General features: G+C 43.1%; 1 protein-coding gene across 2 annotated transcripts; it reads right to left on the bottom strand.

The window, feature by feature from the left end:
• Window positions 1–629: 629 nt before the first annotated feature.
• PTGDR (prostaglandin D2 receptor) lies at window positions 630–8,579 on the bottom strand. Of its 2 annotated transcripts, none has more exons than XM_045554965.1 (2): window positions 7,658–8,579; window positions 630–980 (listed from the first exon to the last, which is right to left on the bottom strand). In XM_045554965.1, exons 1-2 carry the CDS (start codon window positions 8,492–8,494, stop codon window positions 741–743), a joined length of 1,077 nt encoding a protein of 358 aa, XP_045410921.1. In that variant the 5' UTR covers window positions 8,495–8,579; the 3' UTR covers window positions 630–740. The 2 variants fall into 2 exon arrangements, with proteins under 2 accessions (XP_045410921.1, XP_045410929.1); XM_045554973.1 differs by having other exon boundaries at window positions 824–980; window positions 7,635–8,579.
• Between the last annotated feature and the right edge of the window lie 1,470 nt (window positions 8,580–10,049).

Consider the following 10,049-nt stretch of genomic DNA (forward strand, 5'->3'; position numbering starts at 1 on the left):
GAACATTTTGAAGCCTACTCCCAAATTTTGATTCCTACTGACACCCCTGCCTCAATACAAAAGAAATTGGACTTCAAAAGGTAAAAATTATTTTTTTCTTGTCTGAGATGTATGCCAGTCATATCTTGCCTTGTGTCCACTTATGGATTTGGGTGTCTACATGAGGCAGTGAGTCCTCCCCCGATGGTGGCTGGGGAAGGCCCCTCCAACTGCCTGACCTAGTCATATTTCCCACTTCACTTCTCTTAGGGGCATGTGTAATTTAGGCTATCCTTAGAACAACTGGCAAAGAAAAGAGCTAAACAGGGCAATTAAAATATGAAATGAAAGAATCAGATTTCACTGGAAATGAATAGGGCAAGAAATTGTTATGCTTTTTAAAAACACCTATCACATAACTATAGATGCATAGGTCTCAAGACCTCTCTAAAAATTAGGGCCACCAAGTGCAAATGTTGGGACAATCAATACCATTGCTTTAAGACTTTTAACATTGTTTACAATATATGAAATTTTAGTTGCTGTTAACACAAAATGAAAAAATTCACTAAAGGGGTTCATGACTATAGAGTGACAACACATTGTTAACATATGTTAAATACTTTTGAAAATATATTTAGATGCTTTGGTTAAGGGAAATAATTTTAAAGAATTTAAATTGTAAGATTTTCTAAAAAACCATGGTTCTTTGACTGAAAATGCGATATTTTCCTCAGCTTACCAGTGAGTGTAAAACACTGTCACAGACTGGATTCCATGTTAGTTTGGCAGGAACTGCTGTGCCAAGTCTTATATATAATAGGTCTTATGCAAATCCTATGAAAAAACATCCGAAATAGTGAGGTTCTAAAAATGATGAAAATCCAAGGGTCCACGATTGAAATCACAGATAGAAAACGCAAGGCTCGGAGGTCTTCCTTTTCTTCAGAGGTTCCATTTTTCTCCTTGACATCTTTAAATGCTCCATAGTAAGCACGATACTGTTTTGAAGAAAAATATTCCATTATGATATTGAAAGGTTGATGGCAGCAACAAATTCACTTACTTCACTTAAGTTCCTGTAAGAACACTGCAGTTTAGCTTGGAATACTCATTTTTGGTGAACTGATAAGCAGCTAAGGCCACTGCAGCTGCTGGGTGCACATGGGGAGCCTGGAAGGTGGGGGTAGACCTGGGAAGTGGGTGGAAGTTGAGGCACACATCACAGACCCAGTTTGATTAAGTCCCTGAAGGCTGTTCTACCTGGTGGGCTCCAGTTCCCAGGTCCCTGCCAGGCCATGAGCATCTGCTGAGTCTTTTACAAACAGGGTCACCATGCTTCCATAAGTACAGATTCTCTTTCCAGCTAGTATTCTCACAATCCATACTTTCTTCAGTTCTCCTTTCCTTCTTCTGTCTGCTTCCTATCCTCTTTTATCAATTCGCTCAGAAATAATTCACACTTATGAAAGTCACATATATGGAGACACCAGTGAAACAGACATTTTAATCAACGTGAAGAGACAAGAAATACAACAAACAATGAAAAGACATGAGGTAACTTGAAAGAGGAACTGTTCAACTCATGTAAACTGCTCTACTTATTCTTAGCATAGATTTGATTGTTACCTTTTCATGGTTGACATCCTTTTTTTCAGGCTAGTGGGGAAAACACACACAAAAATATAAGGCTGCTTACGTGTGTCTAACCAACTATTATTGTCTTGATCTTCCCTGAGGTCTCTGCAGCCTTCCTTCTCAGAGCCCTGCAAAACTGCCTCAAAGTGTAGCTTTTCCTGCCATTCAGCCAACACTGCTGTCTAGACTGGCACCACCTGCCTGAGGCCGGCCACCTTTTGTTTTTGCCATTACATTCCTCATGCCTACTGAAACTCTAACTCTATAATGGGACACATGGACTCTAATGGAACAGAAAATGTGCAAACTCAGTATTAGTAGGAGGGGATATGGATAACAGAACAGATCCATTTAAGGCAATCAAGGAATGTCTCTGTAGAAGATGCATTTTCCCATAATCATTTCCTTAGCTTTCTACTTTCTTCTCTATAGAGCATTTCTGCCACTCCAATCTAATGCACTTAGGAAGATGCCTTCATTGGGGTCAGCTGTTACTTATATCCGGACGCCTTCTCCCATCCTTTCTGTTTAATACTACTAATGGCTAATGCCCTATAGAGCTTACAATATTCCTAGGCACTGTTCTAAATACCTTACTTTAAAAAAATTCATTTTATCCTTACAAAAATCCTATGAAGTAAGTGTGATCATTATCCCCATTTTACAGGTATGAAAACTGATTACATGCCCTAATCTTACCTCCTTTCAAGGTCCACCTCAAATATTACCCCTTTTAGGAAGCCTCTTTGAGGCAGTGGCTAAGCACATCTGCTGTAGGGTCTGACTACTTGGGTTAGAACCCCCTTTTTGAATGTGCAACTTTAGGCAAGTTATTCTATTTCCTAATCTTTACGATGGGGATCACTGTAGGTACTTTCCAAGATTATGGTGAAGTTTTAATGAGATGGTATGAGTAAAACCTCAAGAACAGATTCTAACATCATAAGAACCAAATAATTAGCTAGCATTGTTATTTTATCAATTAGTGGATCCTTTCCTCCTCTAAACTCCCCAGTGACCATAAGCATTACCCTTTCTCCTGTGTTATAGTTTATGCAGGCACAAGTGATGTTTTTCTCATTTTTTTTTTTTTTTGAGACAAAGTCTCGCTTAGTTGCCGGGGCTAGAGTGAGTGCGGTGGCGTCAGCCTAGCTCACAGCAACCTCAAACTCCTGGGCTTAAGCGATCCTACTGCCTCAGCCTCCCGAGTAGCTGGGACTACAGGCATGCACCACCATGCCCGGCTAATTTTTTTTTTCTATATATATTTTTAGTTGGCCAGATAATTTGTTTCTATTTTTAGTAGAGACGAGGTCTCGCTCTTGCTCAGGCTGGTCTTGAACTCCTGACCTTGAGCGATCCACCCGCCTCGGCCTCCCAGAGTGCTAGGATTACAGGCGTGAGCCACCGTGCCCGGCCTGTTTTTCTCATTTTAAATCCCCACAATAAATATTATAGAATGTCTTGGATATGGTAGGCACCAAATATGTGCTGAATGGATACACAGGTGACAATAGGCTATATACTTAAATTGACTTTAAAAGCAAATACTTTACATGAGTTTGTTTCACAGTGGCCTCTTTCTGCTCAAAGTGGAGTGTGGCAAAATATAACTCCAACTAGTTAAGTATGCTTGATTAGTTGGGATCTGAGCAAGTGAATGATATTTGTATAATTAAAACAAACTATTTTATTTCTAAGCAGTATTTATCCATGTCAATTCTATTAGGTTATTTGTATTTTCAAGTCACTTGATTTGTGTTGGAAGTGTATTATTCTACACCTGGCATTTTTACAGTGACTCAGATTCCATAAAAAGGACCTGTGTGAGCAGAGTGCCCTCTGATGGATTTTTAGGAGTCATTGAGCAACAAATATTGCTGTTGCCAACTCCGTGGCTAGACATCCCTGCTGGGAAGACCTCCCTAGATTCTGAGGCCCTCTTCTATCCAGTCCACCCACCATAACTCCCCACGCCTCAGCCTCTGCTCTTTCCCTTTAAATCTGCTTCAGACCCTTTTCCCTGGACCCATCTCTTGCCTACCATCCCTTACATGCCTCTAACAGCCTCCTATGGAAAGAACATCCCACCCCATTCTTTCTGCCTACCAAAATGGTACACACACAAAAACTATCTCAATGCATGTGGAATACCCTCTATTCACTTCTCTGACTCCATGGATTCTGACGTAAGTGATTACACAAGCTCATATCTATCTTTACCTGGCTTTCAAACCTTTCAACAGTAACATCTAATCTATACACACTCACCCTCTCTCATCCATCTCTATGCCCCCACCAACCTCTAGTATACTCAGGTTTTCTAAGGTAAAAATAATTTTGATGAAAATATGTTATACACTTTAGAGAATATACTGCAAAATTCCTCTAAAGCTCATGCTATATTCTCCATACTTTCTTCCTGCTATATCAAATTGGAAATTTGAAAATTCAGTCTAGTTAAGTATCATATTCTAATCCAGCATTCTTGTAAAGTTAACAAAAAATCATACTCCAACAAACTTTTCCCCAGCTTAATGAAATATTTATTTTATGGGTAAGTTGCTGTTGTTGTTTATGTTTCCCCTAACCTTCAGATACAGCCTTATTTTTCCAATTGCTAGTTCTATTCCTTAGAATAGTGGTTTTCAAAGTGTGGGGGTCTCCAATACTCATTCAGTGGGTCCACGAGGTCAAAACTATTTTCATAAAAAGATACTATTTGCCTTTTTCACTCTCATTTTCTCACAGGTATACAATGAGTTTTACAGAAACTATATGACATGTGATGACATCATCACTTCCACAACTAATGGACTATGTGCTCACATATTCTTGTGTTGTCTGTATTACTTTGTAATGTAGTAGGTTGAGGGTATACATATGTGCATTTTCAGAGACTTTCAATACTTCTGTACTCTTAAGATGATATTCTTATTTACCCTATAATCTCTGTAATCTTACTATTGTTCATTAAATCATTTTGAAATTCCAGTTTTCCTTATACCTATGTAAAAACACAAGTACATTTTGTTATCCTGTTTTGTAATAATATTTTTATTAATATAATTTCTTAGCTTTATTTCTAGTATGATAAATACTGATATATATAATCCACATAAATAAGAGCTGTCTGGGTCCTTAATAATTTTAATAGTATAAAGGTGCCCTTAGACCAAAAATTGTTTGAGAACCACTGCCTTAGACTAGATAACACTATCTCTTCTATTTTTTTTTTTCAGTATTTACGAAAGTTTAATTTTGGGAACGTTTCTTTAGCGCAGTTTTAGTAATTATAATTCCTCAGTATTCTTTAGTGCTGTGGTCATATATTGCTTATAAATAAGCATGGCCTAAATCATTATTTTGTCTCCTTTTTCTTTCCCTTCTTCAAATGAACATGTAGAATCAGAATACACAGTATGTTTCATTTAATTATTTTAAAATATTCTGTCTATGATCAGTGGAGAAATTGGAACATCCCTTGTATTACTTCTCTTATCAATGTAATAATTTTAAAAAAGAGGAATAATTCAGAATTAGAAATATTTAAATGTAGGCTATTACATAGTTATATATGATGCAATAATTTGAATGTTCCCATTTATTCAAGAATACAAATGCTATTTTAAAGTGCCTTGATAGTCACTTTCCATAATTAGCTTTTTTATATAACAGTGTTTATTTTGGAGATCATATTTCTTAATTAATTACCTATGTCTAGAAAGAAATAATAATAAATGGAAGTTATAATTACTAATAATAGTGATGCTAATTATTGAGGCCAGGCACTAGGTTAGGAGACACACACACACATCCATATATATATATATGTTTATAATTTCAAATCTTCCTAATTGTTTTACAGAACATGTATGACTATCCTCATTTTACAGATAAGGAACATAAGGTCAGAAAGGGTAAATAAGCCTCTACTATAGTTAGTAAGTGATGAAGGCTGATTCAAACTCATGTCTGATGCTAAAACCCTTACCCTTTCTAGAAAATGATGGTTCCTGTGAAAAATGCTATCAACATTACATATATTTGGAACTTTACAAATTTTTTAGAAAATCATTTTCAACTCCATTATTCCTTCAATTCTTGCAATACCCTGAATTACTCACATCCCCTTAGAGACATGTCCATTGCAATGTTCTTTCCACTGTATCATGCTGCTTTCAGTATTAGTCTTACTAAAACATTCAAACTCAGATGAAAATTTCCATGCATTTGACTGTCTGCTTTTATCACAGCATAGGTGAATGCAGCTCTCACTCTAAAATAGGGGTCTGTAACAGTTTTCTGTAAAGGGCCAGATAGTAAATATTTTAGGTTTTACTGGCCAAGAGGCAAAATCATGACTATTTGATAGGTACTTATGAGAGAAAACAGGTTTGCACAATTTTTTATTGATTAAATTAAAAATATAACAATAATAACAATGATGACTGACTACATTTTGTTTTGCAATACACATCTACTGAGAAGAAGAATGAAATGTTTTCTTGGCATGGTTTTTGGCTTAATTGGAGCTCATATCCCTTGGGCCCTATCATCTAACTGAATGCAAATATTTATTTGTAAGAACTATTCTTAACTCCAGAGCTGTACAAAGACAGCAGGCAAAACAGATTTGGCCTGTGGGTTGTGTGGTTTGCCAACTCCTGTTTTAGAGGGTGGTTCTACAAACGTGATCCCTGAATCGGAAGCTTTGGTGTCACCTGGGAACTTAAGAACAAAAGTTCTTCAAAAATGTCTAAATCAGAAACTCTGGGAAATGGTGCCCAGCCATCTTTCTTTTTAAAAGCTATGCTGATGATTTTGAGCATGCTAAAGTTTGAGAACCACTGCTATATATCATCTATACCTATATCTGTATCTATATGGATATATTTACTTATATATTTTTGGGAGTTCTGATCCTGCTCCTGTATAATGATGCTATAACTACTCTTTTCCCACACATTAAGGACTTAAGGTAAAAATCACTTTATATTTCCCCCTTCATCCATCATTGAAAATAACATCCAAAATTGCTACAGCTACACTATGATAAGACACTTAACAACTTTTCCTATTCACATAAGTCTCAGGACTCCAAAGACACAGAATTGGCAATGTAATGTATTTAAATGCTGTTCTTTTGAACAGGTACACTGGGGGTGGAGGAAAGGAGAGAAGCAATACAGAATCGAATAAGGTTTCTCAAGGTTCAGCCACTCCTAGGGGTCTTGGAGAGCACCCCAGGGGCCACTACCTTCAAAACGACGAGGTAATTCAATCTCCACCACCATCCCCATTAGTAAATTGAAACCTGAGACAATGGCTTTCAAGTCACCTCACTTGCCAAGATAGAAACAAAACCTGTCAAGACAGGTTGTCAAAACCACATGACCAGCTGAAACACAGCCTCAGCCTCTACCACCACCATTCCTGGGTGGCAGCAGCAGCGGTGCCTCAAATTTCACCCACAAGCTTTCCAAAATTAAACCTATGCCTTTAGTCATTTACCTCTGCGAACCATTCTGGCAGAATTAAAACTTCCCTTTTTCCCTTTCCACACCAACACCCCGGTGAAGAACCCCCAGACACCATTCGCCTATTTCTGATACCACTAAAATCGTGGGCAGGTCTAACAAGACATCACCTGGCCTTCGGGGAGTAGAGGACTTGTATTGCCAAGAAGGAAGCAAATTCTGCTCCTCGAAGGTCTGGGGAGCAAAAATGGCCTTAAGTGCTCCTCAGAGGCAAGCAGAGAGGAGGGGGTTCTGCCAAATGGGCTCTTTTGTTAAGCTAAGGAGACAGCGTCAGGCTCGGTCTTTCCCTTCACTTCTCTAACTTTCCGTTTTTTCACCCCACAATTTGGATTATATCTTGGGGTTGTGGAGGGAATACGACTTGGGGAGCGCTGCAACATACGCGCCTAGCTCAGGGCGCAGCTTCTCTGGCGCCGCGTCCATCGCGCTCCACCCTGCCCGCCCCGCGCCCGCGGCCCGACCGCCCCAGTGCCCTACCGCTTCGGCGCCCGGAGACTCACAATTACGGGCAGGGAACACATGGTGAACAGCACGGTCATGAGGGCCAGCAGCAGGAGGTGATCCAGCTCCTCCAGAGGCTGTGGGGACGCCTCCCTCTCGACGGCGCGCAGCTCCCTGGTGCTGGAGGGCGCGAGGCGCCGCAGGCGCCGGTGCATCGTGTAGAGGTTGCTCATGGCGCCCAGGTTGCACAGCACGGTGGCGAGGACCAGCAACGCCATGAGGCTGGAGTAGAGCACAGAGTAGCCCAGCACCGACAACGAGCCCTCCTCGTGGACCATTTGGATAAAGCACCAGGTTCCGGGGCAGTACTGCACAAACTTCCCGAAGCCCGCGAAAGGCAGTGAGCAGAAAGCCAGGCAGAAGGCGCTCACGACCGGCGCCACCAGCGCGCCCCGGCGCGGGGTGATGTGCCGTCGGTAGAAGAAGGGGTGCCCCAGGGACAGCCAGCACTCCAGCGCCATGGCAAGGAGCTGCAGCGTCGAGGCGAGCCCGAAGAAGGACATGAAGAAGGCGAAGACTTGGCACAGCGAGTTGCCCCATGCGGGCACGAGCACCCACAGGCTCCGGTTCTGCGCGTAGGCGGCCAGCACGACAGGGCTCACGAGGCACTTGCCCAGCAAGTCGGTGACTGTCAGGCCGCACACCAGCACGTAGAAGACCGACGGCTGCGGGCGCGGCGGGCGCGGAGGGCACCAGCCCAGCCCCGAGCGCGCCAGCAGCCCCAGGGCCAGGAGGTTCCCCAGGAGGCCCGCGCTGAAAAGCAACCAGCCCATTGTCGCCGAGTTGCCCTTCTCCACTGAGGTAGCGTTGTGGCAGCTGTAGAAAGGCGACCTCATGGTGGGCCGGAGCGGCGGCCGCGGGAGGGCTTGGCCCTGGCGCCCGGGTGCGGAGGAGCCCCCTGCCGTCGCGCGCGCAGCTCGGGCAGAGGCTGCGCGTCAGAGAAAGCTCCGCGGGCGGCGGAGTGTTCTCCACAGCGGCCGCCTCCTATGTAAACTCTCAGGTCACACCCCTCTCTGACGGGCGGGACGCGCGGTCCCGCGAGCTCCCGGTGCGGCACTGAGAGCGCGGAGCAGCCCAGCGAAGAGGTCTGCCGTGTGGCGCGGGGTTGTGAGGAGAGACAGACGCTGAAGCCCAAAGTCGGAAGGAGAAAAGAAAGTAAGCAGAGGTCTGAGCGCTCAAGGCCAGTCCTCCCGGCCAGGCAAGAGAACTGCTGAAATGGAGGGGAAATCAGGCAGCTGCCACCAGGGAAGAGAGGGGCACGAGGCAGGTGGTGGTGGAACTCTGTGGGTGCCAAAACTCTGAGGATGAGCCAAGGGGGAGGCTGAGAAAGGCCCCACCTAATTTTCTTGAATTAGTGGGTAATGGAGGGGTAAAGGAAACGCACATTTGCATAACTAAGCCTCAGCTTGTTCTCTTTTAGATCAGTGCAATGTGCGGCATTAACAATCATCTCCGTTGCAAAGCTGAGGAAACTGAGGCCTTGGAAGGTTAAGTGATCTGCCCAAGGTCACAGAGCTAGTAAGTAGCAGAGCTGGACCCTGAACCTGGATCTTCTATTTATAGTCAGTCTGTCTTGCTTCCTCGGCGCCTCCTCCCAAGAGCTTTGCCAGGTTTCAGGGAAAACCGAGGGTCGGTGTTGGCCCTGGGTTCCATGAATCACAGGGACTATGTAGACCCGGTGGGAAGGGAATGGTTAACAGCACGGACGCTGTCACCAGACAGGCCTGGGCTCAAGCCTGGTTCTGCCACTCAGTGCCTGTGGGACCCTGAGGGCTTGCACACCCTCTCAAGCAGCATCTATCCAGCCTGCTTGGCTCTTTTGAGCCATAGAAATACATGTTAAAGTGCCGGCACGTAAGAAGTGCTCAATCCGGGCAATTGCCATGATTCTCCTGGGATGGAAGGGTGTTTTGTTAGCTGATGTCTAATTGAAGTTTTTAGCATGGATTTTGAAACCAGAAAATAGTAGGCTTGGTTTAAAGCTTTCTTTCTCATGGCTCTGGCTTGTGACTACTAGAAAACACTCCTTTCCTTCTGGCCTTTGACTTGGCTGTGTCGTAAAGGCAAGGGAGTTAATTGTGATAAGTATGATTTATTTCTTTAATTAACACCCAGAACCCTGGCTTTGAGTGTTGAATTTGAGTGGGATGACTGAGGCCATATTATGTAAGCAAGTAGATTATGTCTTGGCTTGAAGAGGCTCATTTTTAGTCTCTGCGCCTGTTCTGATGGACAGACGGGGAAAGAGCAGGATCCTTGGGCTTTAAATATGAAAGCCTGAAGGGTGGACGGAGAGGCTGCATCCAGACTGAAAGCCTGGTCAGTAATTCAGGCTATGGAGTGGAGAGTAAGAAGCCAAGCTGTGGTGTTACATTAAACTCCACCACTAGC

The sequence above is a fragment of the Lemur catta genome, chromosome 1, assembly GCF_020740605.2.
Source record: "Lemur catta isolate mLemCat1 chromosome 1, mLemCat1.pri, whole genome shotgun sequence".
Taxonomy (NCBI): Eukaryota; Metazoa; Chordata; class Mammalia; order Primates; family Lemuridae; genus Lemur; species Lemur catta.

What these genes read in the sequence shown, in the direction of transcription:
- PTGDR (XM_045554965.1), bottom strand. Translation starts at nt 8,494, where the DNA reads ATGAGGTCGCCTTTCTACAGCTGCCACAACGCTACCTCAGTGGAGAAG. An exon ending in TGTGTTCCCTGCCCGTAATT is followed by an intron (nt 981 to 7,657) that starts GTGAGTCTCCGG and finishes TCTTCAAAACAG; the next exon opens with TATCGTGCTTACTATGGAGC.